The 20,765-nt window shown below is 43.0% G+C and overlaps 1 protein-coding gene across 1 annotated transcript in view; it reads right to left on the reverse strand.

Annotated features, from left to right (window-relative positions):
- Positions 1-20,765, reverse strand: part of ASPG (asparaginase) — a gene marked incomplete in the record, with an annotated part of 142,614 nt that overhangs the window by 28,889 nt on the left and 92,960 nt on the right. Inside the window, 1 exon segment of the mRNA XM_077467569.1 lies at positions 8,457-8,543. Within this exon segment, the coding sequence (XP_077323695.1) occupies positions 8,457-8,543 (87 nt within the window).

A 20,765-nucleotide genomic window follows, 5' to 3' on the forward strand; every position in this document is an offset into this window, starting at 1 on the left:
TTAATGTGAGTGACACCAGTTACAATAGGATCACATTTGCCTTTCTGTTGGTCAATGTCTTTAAATACTGCTGCTCCCGAGTCGGCAGGGATTCAACACTTTTTGGGTAAAAAAATTATTGTGTAAAAAAATCTGCTCCATCTGCCATACAAACTGTGGTTCCTGAGGAGTATCAAAGTGGCAGCTTCTGAAGACCGAGGCTGCTGGAAAGGTACTTTAGGTATACTTAACCAGCACAGTGACCAGGTCCCTTTAAGAAAGAAAAACACAGACTTTATTGGAAAGAAAGCTGGGGGGGGGGGGGGGGTATTGTAAAAATCACTTGTTATATTACTGTAGTACAGGCTTGCTTTATCAGTCTGGACTCTGTACCCCTTCATTCCCCCATCTCTAAAATATCCAGCAGCCAGAAAACCAGTTCCACTGGCTGAGCAGATGAAAAGGTGGGGCAAAGAGACACTTCTGCTGCTCTGTGGGAAGGAATGGCATGTGTCAGCCTCTCCCTCCATACTCTGGTATGTTTTGTGTGTTTCTACATTTCTACATTCCCTGCACATTTTCAAGCCTCAAGTATGCGAATATTATGAGCACTTCCTGAAGTGACCCAGCTTGGAATGCACTGCACACTCTTCCTCACAGCCGGCCTTGTGTCTCTTTAAAGAATTTTGATGACAAATCTTAGTGTGTTAATGGAAGAGCAGATGTGAGAGTTGGTTTGCTCTGGACATCGTTTTCTTCCCAAAATAGTTCACATAATCTAACTGAAGAAGACAGCAGGCTGGTTTATGAAATTTAAAGCAAAAAATGTAGCATTTGCTCATAGCTGCACCCTCACCTTTTGCAAACCATCACCAGTTGTAACAGTCTCTGAAAACTGAAGCAAAGGTTGAGGTGGTACCAATCACAGCCACGATAATATTTTAATTTTTTTATTAGAAAGGGTAAAGCATTTAGCTGATCAAAGACAGACTGAAATTTAGCAGAGACCGGCCGCATTTTGATCAGTCTGTGGCTGTCCCTGCTAGACAGAAGTTGATTGTTTACTCGACTTCTGTTAACACCTTGGCACCGGCTCCTGTTGACCTTTTAAAGTGGTTGTAAACCCTTACAAATCACTTTGACCTACAGGTAAGCCTAGATTAAGGCTTACCTGTAGGTCCAAGAAATATCTCCTAAACCTACACGGTTTAGGAGATATTTGCCGAAAGACAGACACCGCTGTCTACGGCTTCGTCGAATGACAGCGGCGGAGCGGCGAGACCCACCCAGAAGATGGATGCTTCGGACTACAGGGGACAGCGGTGACTTCGCTGGCTCCTGTGTCAGGTAAATGACACATAATGGACTACTATGCTTTACCTTTGCAGTGAATCAAAGAGGAAGTAAACCCATCAGGGTTTACTTCCTCTTTAAGGGATTTGGCATTCCAGGGGATGGGGCTTTTGAAAAAAAAAACAAGAAAAAGAGTCACCCCTGGGTGCAGACTGTATGATAATTTTAATACAACAATTGGTTACAAGCATAACTCTCATTTTAAGTATAAGGCATTGTACGGTGCCATACAACGGGGATCATCAGTGGAGTCAATCCCTGGGAAGGATCTGCTGTCCCTGTGTTAGTCTCCAAAGCCGCTAGGTGGTGTTCGGCCAGCAGCGGTGAATGGACATCAGAACGAGGCTTGGGAAACAGACTGTAATCCAGATGGAGGGTGATGACGTCACTGGAAATGCGACGCGTTTCTCGAGCTGGATGGCCGTGAATAGCGTGGCTGCCACGCTGCTTTCTCAAGCCGATTGACCAGGACCGATATCCGAGAATATATGGAAGGGGAGTGGCCAGAGTGAGTTTTTAGCCCTATGTCGCATGATTGGAAAACTCCTGATCATAAGAAGCGATCACTATGCTGGGAGCTCCCTCTCTGCACAGCTCTATTGATGCTAATGCACGCAAAGATGTGGTCCCCTCTGCGCCAAGGCCCGGCTGCCGAGAGACCGCATATTTGATCAGCGACTTTTAAACCCACTGATGAGTTTCACTGTCAGACTACGTCACAGTTGAGGAAGGATGAATCTGCCATCCATCTTGCTTGTTTGCTTGCCAGCTGAAGGAAAAAAAAAAAAAAAAAAAAAAAAAAAAAAGACCCGTCTATGGCCAGCTTAAAGCGGAGTTCCACCCAATTTTTTTCTTTCTCTCGTACATTTTTAGAGTACTTCCGATCCAGCTGGGCTGAGGACGTCACTTCCTCTTCTGCGGCAAGCCCTCCGTTGTCTTCTGGGGCAGGTGTGTGTGTCCCAGAAGACAAGCTGGCCATTCACAAAGTCAGCAGCTACAGTATTTGCAGCTGCTGACTTTAAAAAAAAAAAAAATAATTCAGCTGGAATACCACTTAAACCGGTTGGTCTGGGAAACGCCTCTATTTTCGCCATAGTTTTAAGTTACTCTGTATTTCCCAAGTCTTTCCAGAGGCATCCTAAACTAGCTCCTACCTGCTTTCACATCTATCTTTTTTTTATCATACTGTTACGGCCCCATTCACACTTGTGCAACTTGTCATACAACTTTGGAACATAAAGTCACTTGACAAGTTGCACCCCAAGTTTCCCAATAAGTACCATTCATATATGCGTGACTTAAAGTGACAGCAATTTTAACCAATTTAGCTTTTTGGGCATACTATGAAGGTCCAAAGAGTGAACCTTTAATCACAAGCAGTAACAGCCATCAGCTTGTGCGCATTTTGTTCAGCTGGCTCTTGGCGTGAAAGTGATGCGGCAGCCAATCACTTCCACACAGCCAGCAGGGTGGTGCCTCCCGGGCTGTCCAGCACTCACTGGAGCCTGGAACCACAGGCGGCTGGGGAAGAAAGATTGCAGTGAAACCCCTGCTGTGAGACGCTCCATACGGCAGTGTGAACCCAGCCTCAAGGCTTTTAAAGTGCCACCTATGGGGTATTTGGGGCACCATTGTTTGCCGATATAGTGGGAGAACACAATTTTTAGACATGGAATGTTTGGTACCTGTTTACTCGATGCAACCACATCTTTTATATTTGACCAAAAATGGTTATTAACCACTTTCAGACCGGACCATTTTGCTGGCTTAAGACCAGACCACTTTTTGCGTTTCGGCACTGCGTCGCTTTAACTGACAATTGCACGGTCGTGCGACGTGGTTCCCAAACAAAATCGACGTCCTTTTTTTCCCACAAATAGAGCTTTCTTTTGGTGGTATTTGAGCACCCCTGCGGTTTTTTATTTTTGCGCTATAAACAAAAATAGAGCAACAATTTTGAAAAAAAAATAAAAAATTTTTTTTACTTTTTGTTATAATAAATATCCCGCCCAAAAAAAAAAAAAAAAAAAAAATATATATATATATATATATATATATATATATAAAAACATTTTTTTTCCCCTCAGTTTAGGCCAATACATATTCTTCTACATATATTTGGTATAAAAAAAAAAATCAAAAAAAAAAAAATCGCAATAAGCGATTGATTGATTGGTTTGCGCAAAAGTTATAGCGTTTACAAAATAGGGGATAATTTTATGGCATTTTTATTATTATTATTTTTTTTACTAGTAATGGTGGCGATCAGCGATTTTTATTGTGACTGCGACATTATGGCAGACACATCGGACATTTTTGGGACCATTGTCATTTATACAAAAGGCACAGATTCCTGTGTAAATGACACTGGCAGTGAAGGGGTTAACCAGGGGGTGGCAGTGTAGGGGTTAAGTGTTCCTAGGGGCGTGTTACTAACTGTGGGGGGCTGGGCTTTGTGTTAGTGAACACTGATCTCTGCTCCAATCACATGGAGCAGAGATCAGTGTCACTTGTTGCTAGGCAGAACGGGGAGATGCTGTTTACAACGGCATCTCCCCGTTCAGCCTCCCAGTGAGACGATCGCGGGTATCCCCGTGGCGATAGAGTCCGCGAGACCCGCCACCGGACTCACGGGGGTCCCGACCGGCACGCAATGGCAGGGCGGCATATAGAAATGGACGTACCTGTACGCCAATATGCCTGCCCGTGCCATTCTGCTGACGTACATCAGCGTGCGCCGGTCGGGGTTAAATGGTGTGGTTTTATACTAAAATTTATTTTATTATATTTTTTTTCTGAAAATTTGCCTTTAATAAACACTTGCGCAAATATTACGTGAAATAAAAATTTACAACTACCACTTTTTTTTTTTCTACAGGGCCTCTGCTTTCAGAAAATATAAAATTTTCTGGGGGGGGGGTTTAATCTTATTGCCAAAAATTATGTTAAATTATTAAAAGTAATTATTAAAAATATGCGGAAAATAAAAAAAAATTGTTCTGGGGCGGAACTGGTTAACCACTTGCTTACTGGGCACTTAAACCCCCCTCCTGCCCAGACCAATTTTCAGCTTTCAGCGCTGATACACTTTGAATGACAATTGCGCGGGCATACAACACTGTACCCAAATTACATTTTTATCATTTTTTTCCCCACAAATAGAGCTTTCTTTTGGTGGTATTTAATTACAGCTGTGAGTTTTATTTTTTGCTAAACAAAAAAAGTTGCAAAATAAAAAATCATGTTTAATAGTTTGTTATAAAATTTTGCAAACAGGTAATTTTTCTCCTTTATTGAAATGCGCTGATGAGGCTGCACTGATGGGCACAGATAAGGCGGCACCGATGGGGGGCACAGACAGGTGGCACTGCTGGGCACGGATATGTGGCACTGAGGTGTAGCACTGTTATTGAGGCAGATTGTGGGCACTGATGGGTGGCACTTTTTTCCATATTTAGGTGGCACTGGCAGGGGGCACTGATGAGCTGGCCGTGATCGGGAGTGAAGTCCCTCTCACGGCCGCCGGTGATCGGCTTTTTTTTTTCTCCTCGCGCTGCCAGCGCGAGGAGGAAAAATAGCCGATTACCGGCTTTGTTGTGATCACATGATCAGCTGTCATTGGCTGACAGCTGATCATGTGGTAAGGGGTCGGGATCGACCCCTTGCTCCGATCTGTGATCAGGCAAATCTCATTGACTTGCTGATCACAGAGCAGGCCGCTCGTGCACGGGATGACGTCAATAGACATAGTCCCGGCAAAGCAGGTCCGCGCTGTAACAGTCATTCGGCTATAGCGCGGATCTCTAGAGGTTAAAGTAGTTCCTGCACTACTTTGGTCTGACCTTCATGCGACTTGAGGGCCATAGACTTCAATGTAAACCCTCAAAAACAGCTACAAAGTTGGCTTGTGTGCGACTTTGTAGAGCACAAAGAATCACATTGGACTAAAATATACTTGTAGCAAGCTGTATGGAGTTCTCCATATCAAGAATGCTGGCTACATCTCAATGACTTGTTTTAATCAGTTGTCGACACAGACATGAAACAAACATGCTGTAATTAGGCATTCAATTCCTTATCGTTATACTCATTCCAGGTCAGTAAATTTAGAGGTGAAGTCAAAGCATCAGCATGACAACCAGGCAATTGGCATTCTCAAAAGGATAGGTCTGCCATGACAGCCTGCATTAGTCACTCGTGGATGATGTAAAATCTTTATGAATGTGTGTGAATGGCTTGTTCCCAATAGGGAGACATTCAGCTTTCTATCTGTGTAGGAAAATGACAGTTGAAGAAAGATTTGAATTCACCCCGATGCTATAAGATAATACAGATAGTTCTGCAGTTGGAAGTTTTGAGTGCACATTAGAAACGACATACTTTCTCATGCGCACTTTGAGGTGGAAGAAAAAACGTCAACGATATTCACCAATGTCAAAAACCTATGATACATGCCGCCCACCATTCTCAAAATTGAAAAGATGTGATGCTGCAACCCAAGTTGTAAATGCAGATTGCCGGATAAAGCAAGTTACCTGTGCAGGACATACCATCCAATAATGTTTAAAAAAAATATATATAAAGGGATAAGGGTGCGACAACATGGTACAACTTTAGCCGCTTCAGCCCTGGAAGATTTAACGCCCTTCCTGACCAGAGCACTTTTTTGCAATTCGGCACTGCGTCGCTTTAACTGGTAATTGAGCGGTGGAGCGATGTTGCACCCAAGCAAAATTGATGTCCTTTTTTTCCCCCACAAATAGAGATTTATTTTGGTGGTATTTGATCGCCTTTGCAGTTTTATTTTTTGCGCTATAAACAAAAAAGAGCGAAAATTTTAAATAAATTAAAAAAAAGCTATATTTTTTACTTTTTGCTATAATAAATATTCCCCAAAATGTTATATATTAAAAAAATGTTCCCTCTGTAAAGGCAGATATGCATTCTTCTACATATTTTTGATAAAAAAAAAAAAATAATTCGCAATAAGCATATATTAATTGGTTTGCGCAAAAGTTATTGCGTCTACAAAATAGAGGATAGTTTTATGGCATTTTTATCATTTTTTTTTTTTTTTTTACTAGTAATGGCGGCAATCTGCGATTTTTATCAGGACTGCTATTAAAATGCACTGATTACTGTAAAAATGTCACCGGCAGACAATCGGTTAACACTAGGGGGCGATCAAGGGGTTATGTTCCCTCGTGTGTGTTCTAACTGAAGGGGGCAGGGGACTGTATAGGGGAGATGACAGATCGCTGCTCATACTCTGTATGAACACACAATCTTTTTCTTCTCCCCTTAGAGAACCGGAAACTCTGCGTTTACACAGATCCCGGTTCTCGGTGTGTCAGCGGTGATCGTGGGAGCCCGGCGGTGATTGTGCTCGCCTGCACTCGCATCGGCTCCAGGCAGGGGAGAGCAGCATGTGCGCGCCTCTGGCAGCACATGTGTGTCCCCAGTGGCCACAGGGCAAAGCGACGTAACAATGTCAAGCCGTGCCATTCTGCAAAACTGTGGCGGCCGGTCGGCAAGTGGTTAAATAAAATCCATAGAATCTATTTAAATTCCATCAGGCCTTGCTATGTATTGGACTCCTTTTCTATCTTGATGGAATTGAAATAAAGATTCTATGGGTTTTATTTGAAGTTGTACAAAGTTACTGGACCTTTATCCTCCTCTTTATTTATCTAACATTATTTGACAGTATGCTTACCATTCAGTCAATGGGTCTGCTTAATGTGCGTTAATGTGATGCTTTCCCTAAATTGAAATTGCCCAACGTTTTTTTGTGCTGCTTTGCTTTTTATTACTATTTTCTTTTACCCTTCATGGTTTCCCTGATAGCAGTGAAGGTTTAGCCCCGGCCACACAGATACACCCACCCTAGGAAGGCAACATCACTGCTGCCTTCGGGGAAATCCCATACCTAAACTGTGAAATTATTATTATACAGGTTTTATATATCGCCAACAGTTTGCGTAGCGCTTTACAACATGAGGGCAGGCGTTACAATTTGGTTACAAGAGGAATCAGAGTGCCCTGCTCGTTAGAGCTTACAATCTAAAAAGGATTGACACAAAAGGTAATAGCTGTGGGGGAGGAGCTGATGGAGGAAATAAAACAGAGTTAGAAGCAGGATAGGCTTCTTTGAAGAGAAGGGTTTTCAGGGATCGTCTAAAGATGGATAGATTAGGGGACAGTCGGACAGATTGGGGTAGGGAGTTCAAAAGGATGGGAGAAGCTCTGGAGAAATCCTGGAGGCGAGCATGGGAGGAGGTGACAAGGGAGCTAGAGAGCAGGAGGTCTTGGGATGACCGAAGAGAGCGGCTTGGTTGGTATTTTGGGACTAGGTTAGTGATGTAACTAGGGTCAGAGTTATGGATGGCTTTGTAAATTATTGTTAGTACTTTGAATTGTATTCGTTGGGTGAGTGGAAGCCAGTGCAGGGATTGTCAGAGAGGGGTGGAGGACACTGAATGGTTGGTAAGGTGGAGGAGTCTGGCAGCGGCATTCATTATGGACTGAAGGGGGGATAGTCTATGTAAAGGTAATCCAACAAGGAGAGAGTTGCATTAGTCAAGGCGAGAGATGACCAGGGAGTGAATTAGAAGCTTGGTGGTGTCATTAGTTAAAAAGGGGCATATTCTGGAAATGTTGTGGAGGCTAAGGCGGCATGATTTGGACAGGGCTTGTATGTGGGCCTGAAAGGACAGTTCGGAGTCTAAGGTTACCTCTAGCACCCTGGCATGTGGGGACGGACTGATAGATGTGCCATTGATCTTGATAGAGAAGTCAGGTAAAGGGGCACGCGGGGGAGGAAATCTTAGAAGCCATATCACACTGGTGAGCCTTTCGCTAGCAAGAGGCTGTCAGCAGCTGGACTGCTTTAGAGGGTGCAGCAAGGAGTAAAAACAAACACCCTTTTTCTTGCATGTGCTACCTTACCAGCTGAAGAAGCGAGGCAAAACCTTCTCACCAGACAGTCGGTAGGTGTTCAAAAAAGGCGCATGCATTTTCTAGCGATCGTGTCACTGGTAAAGTGAAATTTTGCTAGTGAAAAGATTGCAAGAAAATGCACGAAATGCGCAGCAAGAACTCTAAAATCTGAAGAGCTTTCTTACCTGCAGAGTTCTGTGCCGCTGTGCTCCAACTCCTCCCAGGAAAGATGAGCCCCTGTCTGCCGCAATAGTTTAATCACTTCCAGCTGCCTAAAGTTGAAGAATAAAGAATATTCTGTTAATGTAAAGCTAATGCACACCAGTGGACTTATTTCTCTGTATACGGCTCCATACAGTGTTAATATAGTACATAACAAAGGAAAAGTAATGAAGTCTCTCTGCTGACATTCTAACAAGCAATGACACAGCTTAGGCCCCTTTCACACAATAAGCCTGCTCACATCCGCCTGTCCGTTTCTCAGGCAGATCCGAACGGGCAAGCCATTGACTTCTATGGGGAGATGGATGTCAGCGGAGATGTGTCCGCTGACACCCATCTGCCATCCGATCCGCTAAAAACAGATGTATGGCGATAGGTTCGCCATCCGTCTTGGCAGATTGGATCGGATGAGAGCTGATGAAAACGAAACATGCTGTCCGTTTTCGTACGATCTCTCCATAGGATCTCTGACAGGCCCCCCTCTCCTGTTCAGTGAGCAGAGATGGACCCGTCATCCGCCGGCTCAGCGGAGATCAAGGGAGCGATCTCCTGCTGAGCTGACGGACTCCACCAAAGGGATCTTCCCCATGTGGAAGGGGCCTTACTAGTAAACGGAGAATGACAAAAATTAGTTTTAACACCTTTAAAAGGAAGGTACATTGTGTGTATATGTTATATAGATTATAAAAAAAAAAATACATAAAATGTTTATTTTTTCTAAGATATCAGTGTAAAAGGTCTGTTTATGTAAATATTAGTAATAGAAGGTTGTGAAGATGTAGCGCTAAACCAAACATATAAACAGTGCAAACTCGTGAGTGAGATTAATCAGACAAAAAATGTCTGAGAAAAAGTCCACATAGAGGTAAATGAAACCCCAAATGTCCATCACGTAGGTGAATACACACAGTCCCGAGAGTCATCAAACTATAGGCATCTTCAAAATAAACATCAAGGTTCATACATGCTTATCAGAGATGTAGGACTCCCATAAGACAACGAGTCAATCGAGCATGAATGCACCCATGGGACAGGTCCACGATGACTATATATCCGATGACAGGAAATTCCCAGATTGGCCTTACTCCAACTTCACACAGTATCAACCATGGATATAATGGATACTGCAGGCAATACCAGGACAGGAACTCCAGGGATGGCAAATGAATGACCAAAACCAACCCCATTAAGGGTGCTGGAACCAAATGGTGAAGCTCAGCAGCACTTGCATCGGTACACATAAAAAAGAAAAAAAAAGGGGGGGCTCAGATAGTGCAGGTCAAAAGATGGCTTTTATTAGGTAAAACCCAGTGTACAAAAAATTTATAAGAACATCATGTGATAAAAGCAATATGGGGAATAGAGTACCTCGTCCAGTGCATTTCATCCAATAAGGAATTCTACTGGGGCATCCTGCTGCTGAGCTTCACCATTTGGTTTCAGCACTCTTATTAGGGTTGGTTTTGGTATTCATTTGCCATCATTGCAGTTCCTGTCCATGGTAGATACCGTGTCTCTCGGGGCTGTGTGACATCCTGTGTATTCACCTATGTGTCTAGATGGACATTTTGGGTTTCATTTACCTCTATGTGGACTTGTTTGGTTTAGCGCTACATATTCACCACTATTACTGATTAGAATTTTTGTCACACTCTGTGTAGCTGCTTTTTCCTTGATTCAGTTTTATTTTATATGAAAGGCGCAATAATTGTTTGCATTTTTCTTAATGTAAATATTAATGTGTATTAACATTAGCAGTCACCGACACAGATTTCATCCTTAACAAAAACATGGGTGAATATTCCTTTCATGACGCTCTTCAGACGGGGAAACAAGGCAACAGAGTCGCAGGGAAGACCATGAATGCCATTTCATCAATTGCCACTTAGATTCCAGGTCAAACTGGTAGCACTAGGCCTCAACCCCTGCTACGATGGTTTGTAGAAAGGATGGATCCTGATCACACATTGTAATGAAATCTCCATATGTTTCCATCCATTTTGCTTTCTGTTTGTCTGTCAGCTTGTGCGGCACAAACCATGGACACATCTTCCGTTCGCTCAAATCTTTGCGGATCATAGCGTGCACTGTTTCCTTGCTAATGCCCAATTACTCCACCGTCAATCGTAGAATTAGCTGCCAATCTCGTAGAAGCATCTCTCAATCAATGTTTGGGTTTCTGCTGGTTGATGGCCGTCCCAAACATGGCTCATCCTCAGTTAATTCCTTCCAGTCACGAAAGCATTTGAACCAAACACATTTCCTGCTCACAGCTTCCATTCCATACACTTGCACCAACATTTCACGCGTCTTGGTCACGGTTATCCCCGATTTGTAGCAGAACTTGAGGCTCACTCATCGCTCTATTGCACTTTGACACTACATTCTACTGCCCACAGCGGGTTTACCGACAGTCACATGTACTCCACGCAAGGTGGAGCTTCTCGACTTGTCTCTGGATAGCCATGTACATGTGCACATACCTGGCCTGTGTTGCTGTTGACATATCGGACCATTCACAGAACTTTATAGACACACCTAATATTTCTGTGATTAATACAGTCGCATCTAAATTTAAATCAACTGCTTGGCACCTAAAAGCCGTACATATACAATCTGGATTGAATGTGTTAAAACAAGCAAAACGTATGCAGCAACAGCCATCAGTGAATTATCTTTTGTTTTTTCAAGCTTTTCACTTAAAGTGATGTGGGCGGATGTAGAGCCACCCAATCGCTTTTACTGCACTGTAAAAGGTACCATCGGATTACCTTTACTTAAACATTAAAGGGGTTGTAAACCGTTGCGTTTTTTCACCTTAATACTCCCTATGCATGAAGATTAAAAAACACCTGGCAGTGACCGGCCCCCCAGTGAAGCCCCCCCCCCCCAAATGTTTTACTTACCCGAGCCCTGGAACTTGACCCGGCGTTGGACGTGCCGTCTCTCTGCCCAGGGTTCTTGGCTCTTGATTAGATAGATAGCAGCGCAGCAATTGGCTCATGCTGCTGTCAATCAAGTCCAATGACGCAGGCACCAGGGGCGGGGCCAATTAATATATTTGGTGGCTATGGACGCTGAATGCTGGACTTGGGATCGCGCCCGCAAGGTAACCCCCCCCCCCCCCTCAGGACAGCACTTCTCCTAGGGGGTTATCTGATGTGGGGAGGAGCCGTGACACCCCAGAAGACCAGGTTCAGGGCCACCATCTGCAAAACGAGCTGCACAGTGGAGGCAAGTATGAAAAGATTGGTTATTTAAAAACAAAAAACGAAACCTTACAATTGGTTTAAGGCCCCCCTCAAACAGATTTATCCATCTACACTACACTGTGTGGGTGAACAACTCACCTACTGCAGTTATTGTATTCTGATTGCTGGCGGGGGTTTTCTTATCTGCCTGCTTGTTGTTAATACTACTCTGTAAATGCCCATAAAGTGTGAGCAGGAATTTGACTTCAATTTCTTTATCTAAATCTGCTAGTACATGTAACACTACTCTCCACGCAGACTGACAATGCAGTTGTTTAAAGGTGCCCCTGTGCTTTTTAAGCCAAAGAGGGTGCATTCTAATACAGGAGGTGTGCTTACTAGCCAGATCACCAGGTGAAAATAGAGGAGAAAATAAGCCAAAAAAACTAGCAAAACTAAAGCAGCCACCACACTTAATGATTGGTAAGCTGCAATATATATAACTTTTTGTTTTCGGGTAAAGATTGCTTTAAGTTGCAGATTATATACCTGCCATTGCACAACTGTTATTGTAGAGCACCCGCAACGTAATTGTGCTGTGTAATTGTTTAAATAAGTACTCTATGCAGTGGGAAATGCTGCTCTATCTTGTTTTGCATTTGGAACCTCGGCAGTTAACTGTCATTACCAGCATATGCAATTAGATGATAAAATATTTCAGGATCCCACAGTTAATGGTATACATATATGGGTCTGAGCATGTGGTAGCATGCAATGGGCTTGATGCTTTTATCTGCCACAATAAACAGAGATTACATTAATGTGGACCTATCATTAAAGCGGAAGTAATTTGGTGGAGTAAAAACTTTTGCCATAATCTGCACAACACACTTGCAAAATATGACACACACTTAACTTCTCCCGTGGCATCCCTAATGCCATGTACACACAAGCATTTTTTCCGTCTGAATAAAGGTTTCACCCACGGAATTCCACTCAAGCTATCTTGCATACACATGGTCACACTAAAGTCTGTCAGTCAAGAACACGGCGACGTACAACGGGACTAGAAAAAGGAAGTTCAATAGCCAGTAGCCAATAGCTTCCGTCTTGAACTTGCTTCAGAGCATGTGTCGCTTTTGGTACGTCGGAACAGCATACAGACTAGCGGTTTTCCCGATGGGAATTGGTTCCGTCTGAAAAATTTAGAACTTTCTAGGTCCGTCAGAATTTGACGTAAAAAGTCAGATGGGGCATACACACGGTCGGAATATATACGATGAAAAGCTCAAAGACTTTTTCTGATGGAAGTTCTGCTCGTGTGTACACATCATAACAATGATTCTGTCACCGCTATGTCCTCCCATCTCTGCTGCTGATTTTTCCAAGTCTCACAGTAATCTTCTTCAGCCTTTGGGTGACCAATGAGGCTTTAGTTACCATGCATTGGGGCAGGCATCTGGGTCTATTCTCTGCATGCTGAGAATAGAGCTGGGATGTACACAAAAAACAAAAAAGTCACCAGGAGCCAGAAAAAGTTATTTTGGTAAAATAAATTCTGCAGTTACTTTGGCTCTTCAATCACAAACCTCTACCCTCCTGGTGACAAAGACGCACTTCACCAGAAGCAACTGATGTGTCACATGCCTGCATTACCAAATTATGTAATCTGCAATAAAAGGAGAAGTATAGCCAAAGCTATTTTGGCTATACAACTTCTATGGTATCACAAATGCGCAGTTAGTTTTGCACTCTTGTGACCCATTTTCAGCTGACAGCTGGCTTTAGACATGACTTTACAGTCGTGATCACCCAGATGCCTGAACTGGCGGCCTCTCAACATGCCAGCCACTCTCACCCTATCCAGTGAGCACTGGAGGGGCAGATCAGAGAACTGGTGACTAACAGTCACCTCTCTCTGCTCAGAGCTGAGGGGAGAGAACTGGACGATCAGCTATGTTTGCTCATTCAGCTGGCATCTCAGCTGCAGCCATCTAGGCGAGAATTAATGAATTTTTTTTTGCTATTCCCATACTTCTTCAAAAGGACTAGTAAGCTGCCATATATCACAGTTTTGTTCTTGGATTCAGATATACCTTTTAAAAGGGAAGGGGGTGGGGAATTTTTACTTGGTAGTTCCATATCTTGGAGCCCATCCTAGGGACACATATTAAATATTCGTAGATACTGGGTCCTCCCTATAACCGCACCCCATGCGGAATCCTCAGTTTTGTAGCAAGCAATCCAGAGTAACTCAGGAATAGAAGGGAGGGTGGCCTATGTCCTGTACTCCAGAATATGGAATTTACAATTAAATCAAATCTCTTTTTTTAATCTTAATCATATAGTATAAGACATAGGCTGAATATTTATAGTTCCCCGAACAATAAATGAAAAGGATGAAAAATAACTAGGCAAAATCGAAGCTGTGCCAACAGGCCTAACAACTACAAGGTTCAACAGACTCTGCTTCAGAGTACCGCTGCAAGAACCTTGCAGGTAAAAGCACTATCTGCATTAGATTAGATGTCCACCTGATAGAACTTTGAAAATGTATGAACAGAAGACTGGTGCTGGCCTTATAAAGCTGGGCAACAGAGGCTTGATGTTGGAATTCCCAGGAAACACCCACCAATTTGAGGGCGTGAGCATTAAAGCACAGGAGAAGTTTTGCCTTTTAGAGTTTAAACTCTGGTGAGGAGTTGTCTTATCCATCTAGCGATGATGGACTTGGAAGCAGGCTGTCCCTTTTTTTTGAAATCCTGTGGGTAGCACAATTAGAGAGTCAGTCTTCCTGACAGAAGGTGTTACTTTGAGGTTATCACTTTGTCATTCTCACCAGTAATATGGCAGAAATGACTTCCCCAATATCAAGGCTAGACTGCAGATCCACCAAGCTACAGGAATTCCTTGCTTGGCTGCAAAGGAGCATGAGTAGCCCAAGAGGCAGCATGCCCATCCTATACCAACAAGTTGTGGTGTTGGAGAGATTTCAAATGAAATTGAATGAGTGGGACAACCTTGAAAGAGGCCACTATGAGACCCATGGAGATTTCCACAGGAAAGAAGTATCTTTGATCTCAAGACCAGAGTTCTGAGAGACCAGTTTTTCTTCTCTGAAAGGAATTCTTTTGCTTGAGCCGTGTCCAAAATCAGACCCAAGTATTTCAGGTGATGAGGAGGTTGGAGAGCAGATTTTTGGAAGCTGATCATCCACCCAAAAGCATCTGACTTGTCCTGTGGAAGTTTGCATGTAAGTGGAAAAGAGATGAGTCCCTTCAGAAGAAGGTTGTCCAGATAATCTGTGACCTGGATTCCCTAAATCCTTACAAGGGCAAGAAGAGGTGCAAGGACCATTGTGAATACTCTGGGAGCAGAAGATATGCCAAATGGCAGAGCAACAAACTGGGAAAAAAAAATGTCTCTTACTGCAAAGCATAGAAAGCACTGATAAGGTGGATAAATGGGCCATAGTGGGCATCTTAGATAGATGTCTACAGCTGCCAAGTTTTCCCCTTGTCACAGAAAGACAATACTTGTGGATCCCATGCAAAACTGTGGAATTTGAAGGTATCTGTGTAAAAGTTCAGTATAGGACAAATACCTCCACTGGGTTTTGGTACTGTGAACACATTTGAATAGAATCCTTTGAACCTGTCGTCTAGTCTAGAGGTACTGCCACAACAGATTTTGGTTTATTTGATAGAAGAAAGCAGTGAGGGGGTAGAGTTTTGACCTCTATATTGAATCCCTTCGGAACCACAGGTATAAGACATCTATGACCCAGAGATAGGCAATCTAACAGATGTCCCTCCACTATTACTAGTGAGGGGTGCCCCTTTCATTGGGAAGATGGCTTTGGTGAGGACGTGGTGGGCTTTGTGGGCCAAGTCTTGCACAGAAAGAAAGGAATGAAGAAGTTGAAGCCTGTCTAGAGCACAGAGGTGATCTGGTTATGAAGAGGTAGTGGCTCTTGATGAAGGGGATTTTGAAATGTTCCCTTGGGGAAGAATATTTCCTCCTGCAACATATCCGATGAATAAACAAAGTACCTCACCAAAGAAATGTCATCCTTCAAAGTGTATATGTGTGAGGCGTCTTTACAGGAAACTTCAGCTGATCAGACTTTGAGCGACAAAATTCTGTGGCTGTAAATGGAAATCAGAGCTCTAGAGAAAATGTTTTCATTACCTGTTCTAGGCATCAACAAAAAAAAAAAAAAAAGTAGGGACGAGGATAAATGCTCACTTAAAGTATGGTCCTGGAATACAGGATTGTGTTGGTTGACCATTTTCCTAGTTGAGTTAGATTCAGTTTTGCAGACAGAAATTGCGGCAAGAGCAGATTGCCAAACTGGGCCTGCAAAACCTTCCCATCTGCAGAACTCGAAAATGAAGGAACATTTTCAGCTGTTAACAGGGAGATCTTTATTCAATAATGAGATGGAAGGGTCTACTACTGGAACTCTCAGAATTTTTTTTCCCCACTGAGTAGAGCTCAGTAATGATTTTCGTAGGAGTGAAAATCTTTTGTGGATTGATCCACTTGTTATAAATAGCCGATTATATTTATTCATGAAGGAGACTCTCTTGTTAGATTAAGCTAGTCTTTTTGTACCCAAAGGGCCATTGTGAGATCGGTAGACCGCTCGTTGTGTGCCTGAGATAAACTGGGTCCTGCTCCAATGCAAAGGAAACCTTGTCACCATAAGATTGTTTTTTTTTTTTTTTTTCTTTATATACTCGAGCTTTTGCTATGGCTCCCTTTCTCCTAGTCGTTGTCATTGCTATGGCTGATGGTGCGGAAATAGGGTAAGCCATGTTCCAGTAAGCAGCAACCCATACGTAGACCATCCTGTAGTACAGTCCTCATTGCAAAGGGGCGGGAGGAAGCACCCGAATACCTTTACAAAGGGGATCTAGGCAGAAGTAGCGGTAAAGTGTGTGATCAGCAGTTTGACGTTACACCTGGTCATCCACTTGAAGCCAAGCGCTGAGTGGTTGAATTTTTGTGCAAAGTTTGGAAAGTTTACACTGTAAAAGTGAATAAAGGTCCAGGTTTCCTGATAGATATAATAACTTAATTTTCAGAATTGTGGGTCTACAGTAACGCTGAGATGCAAGGTGACCCCTCTATCTTACCTATCCATGTTAATCCTACTTGTATAGGGTCTAGGCTTTGCCCATCACGGTGGGTACAATTCCGGGGGAGGTCATCAGGCTCTAGGTTCTATATTAATACACCATGACCTGTACAGCATCCTGCGGCTAACTACATGTGTTGCAAAAAGTACTGAGGTAAACACACATACAGGTTTCCAATGTCTGAACCGACATTACAGGCCATCCCCCATGGCATAGGGTCTGGCTATGGTTCCCATGATTTTAGGGAACTTTCACACCGATGCTCTTTTAATGCACTTTTGTACTGACCAGGGGTGCCAAATATGCCTGTGAAATATGGATTTCTAATCCATTTCACCTTCTACAATACAAGTGGTGACAACCAGAGCTGAAATAACTAATCGATTATGAAATTAGTCGATTACTATTTTCATAATCGATTAAATTGGCCAGCCGATCGTTGGCCTGCATACAGAATGCATTATTTGTTTACAAATCAGGAAATACACTGCAGCACACATACAGCTCAGTAAACCGTCCATACATGTCAGTAAGTTCCTGGGAACTTGTGAATAGCACTAGTTCATGGGACATGTAGTCCTGGCCAGGAAGTGAGTGGTTTTTAAAGGCAGAAGTTTTATTTTCCTTGCTATTGGGCAAACTATACTTAATGCACAGCAAAAAACATTGTAGAAACAGATCAAACGCAAACTGCATAGGTGTGTACCGAGCCTTATGCTGGCCACACAGATCAATTTTCAGCCGAGAATAATCATGAACAATTTTTGTACATTCGCTGAATGAAAGAAAGTTGTTTGAAATTTTCACTTGCTTTTAACATTATTTTTTAAAATGAATGTAATTTCTGAACAAAAAAAACACATACACTCTGAAAATTCTATTTATAAAAAAAAAAAAATTATTATGGCCAGCATATAATATATTACAGTTCTGTTTGAAGATATGATGATATTGATGATATTTACCAGATTTAACCTCTAATAGTATCTGCAGTATATCTCTTCTAATAGTATCTACAGTATATCTCTTCTAACAGTATCAACGGTAGGGGTGCCATGGATCAAAAAACTCACAGAACGGATCGTTCCTCAGATCAGTCATGGATCGGATCATTTTTCAGATCAGCAAATGAATTTGCAAAAACCTGTGAAAATTCCACCACCATATAGTACCCACTGTAATGGACATCTCCCCCACTATAATATTGTCTGTGCATGGCTGGGTATGGCAGAGTATTAGCAGGGTATAGCAGAGCATGGCAGGGTATTGGCAGAGTATGGCGGGATGGCCAAGCAATGGATGGATGTGACTGCAATTGTCACAGCGCAGCGGGCACTACAGATCCAGCCCACAGCAAAGTTGCCATCCGATCTCTCCCCTCCACTGTACAGATCAGTACACAGAGGGGAGAGAGTTTGTTTACAAATAATCGCTCTGTCATTTGACGGAGCGATCACACAGTAAACAGCCGCGGGGTGTACGAAGATGGCCGCCGCTCCGGAGCTAGGCTGAAGCTGCGGGGTGTGTCGATCCGAACAGGTTGACCCGTACAGATCGGTGACGATCTGTTGCACCCCTAATCTACGGTATCTCTCTTCTAATAGTATCTACAGTATATCTCTTCTGTTCTGAGGGGATTAGAGATTTTGCTCTCCAACCATATAGTTGGTTACTTATTTTTACCACCGCATATAGAGGTTTTTAAGAATAAATTGCCTTTTTTTAAGCTTTACAGATTAACTAAATTATACACCACACATTTAAAGGTTATTAACTAATCAAAACAATAATCAGCCAACGAATCGATTATGAAAATAATCGTTGCAGCCTTAGTGACAACCCCAGCTTTACAGGGACAATTCAAAACCCAAATGGAGGGAGACCAAAACCAGGTCTCAAATATCAGGGAAACATCACTACTGAAGAGTACGTCACTAATTGAGTTACAAGATCAATTACTTGGCAGAGGTCACCTTTGGTACCCAAGTAAACTAGTACTGCGTAGTAGTAGTTCAACCATCACAGAGCTGAGATACATATACGGTGAGAATAGCTGATGTCTGAATACATTTATTAGACAAGGTTTCTGGGTATATCTATACACATTTACACACCTTCAATTGGGGTACTTGCTATTCCTGTTGAGTCTCCTAGCCTGTGTCTGAAAATACCCCTATGCCTACCAAGGGAGTGTTATTTTTTTTTAAGCAGTTCTGGTTATGATATGAATTTACACAGCAATACAATATTAAAAGAGAAGTATGGTGTACGTCTTTTTCTGAATCATACTTACCTATGCGGATGCAGCATCAGACAGATGCGGAATCTGTCCCCTGCCGTCTCTAACGCTGAGAACCGAGCTAACACCGCAGATCACTCAGTCCTCACAGCTCCCGGAGCAGAGAGTTGGTGACGGTAAATCACCGATATCTGCTCTGTCCCCTTCACATCCCAGAGCTTCAGTGAGCGAGGAGGGGGCAGAGCAGATATCGGTGATTTACCGTCACCAACTCTCTGCTCGGGGAGCTGTGAGGACTGAGTGATCTGCGGTGTTAGCTCGGATCTCAGCGTTAGAGACAGCAGGGGACAGATTCCACATCTGACTGATGCTGCATCCGCTAAGGTAAGGAGCGGCCAACTTAGGCTGGAGTGGCTGGGCCGGGTGCGGGTCTAGGCATGCGGATGGATCCAGACTCCTGAGTCGCGATCTTACATGAGCCTGGACCGGCTCGGCTCTGTGACGTCAGCAGACGGCTGACTTTAGCCTGCTGAAACCGGGTCACAGGAGTACAGCCAAACAAGCTTTGGCTGTACTCCTCCTTTAGTTATGTGACCTTTTTTGTATATTGAAAATTCTTCTAATACGATTTGTCTTTGTGATGATTAGATATCGTATGATCTTGAAAGTGCAATATATAGTTATAAACAGTCCCAAGGGTAGCCACCGCACTCTGATGCAAAGGCCCAGGTGCAAACCCACAAAGAAATCCATAAACTACAGGCCTGTCCAGTACCACATCCGTACTTTTATAGTATTGGAAAATTACAGTCACGAGGTCAACATAAAGATGCTCTGTTTTGTTAAAGCTTTGTGAATTGAACCTTTAGAATGCCTAAGTTGTATGCTAATCTATATATTTTTACTTACAAGATAAGTATGGTCCTGCTGCTCCTCCCTATTGGCCATTTAACCCTTTCACGACCAGGGATTATTTGGACTATGCATAATTCAAATTTTGGAACATACCAAATATTTTTTATCTTGTGTGCTTTTTTTTTTTTTTTTTTTTAATAAAACCATTTATTTTTACTATCAGTCCTGAGCAGAACCATCTTTAAAGCTGCACCTCAAGCAACCTCAGGGGCACTGTCGGGATCTGTGAAAAAACTACAGTGAAACACATTATGCAACACAACAAGCCTCTGCAGGAGCAGAGAAAAAAGCTCCCATCTTGTCACAACACCTCACTCTGGAATATGCAATGACAGTAGCTAAGAACGAAAACCTGCATCACAACAGGAGTGGCACTGGAAAATCTACATGAGGAAATCTTTGAGAAGGACCTGAGGCAGTGGCTGGGCGAGGCACAATGAAGCCCATGTTCTCACATTAGATGTTCAAGATTAACCTTTCAGTTGCCAGTGCCAAGTTCACCACCACTATAAAAGTGAAGGTGAACCGGTGGAAGTCAAGAAATACTAACAAAACTTTTCCAGCAGCAGTTCGCCCTTAGGGTGTTGGGTGGGACTGCTATTTTTTTCAAAATATATTTACTTCTTTGCAAAGGTAAAAATGGCATGCATCAATGTCTGCTATGATAAGAGCTTAAAAAATGTATAGTGTGCGACTTTGGCCTGCAGTGCTGGCTAAGTCGTGCAGAAGCGTCCAACTGTGGATTGCCAACAAGTGAAAACGTCTTCAGAGAATTAGTGAAAT

The sequence above is a fragment of the Lithobates pipiens genome, unplaced genomic scaffold (assembly GCF_037356315.1).
Source record: "Lithobates pipiens isolate NorthernLeopardFrog02 unplaced genomic scaffold, aLitPip1_a1.2 Scaffold_57, whole genome shotgun sequence".
NCBI classification, from domain to species: Eukaryota; Metazoa; Chordata; class Amphibia; order Anura; family Ranidae; genus Lithobates; species Lithobates pipiens.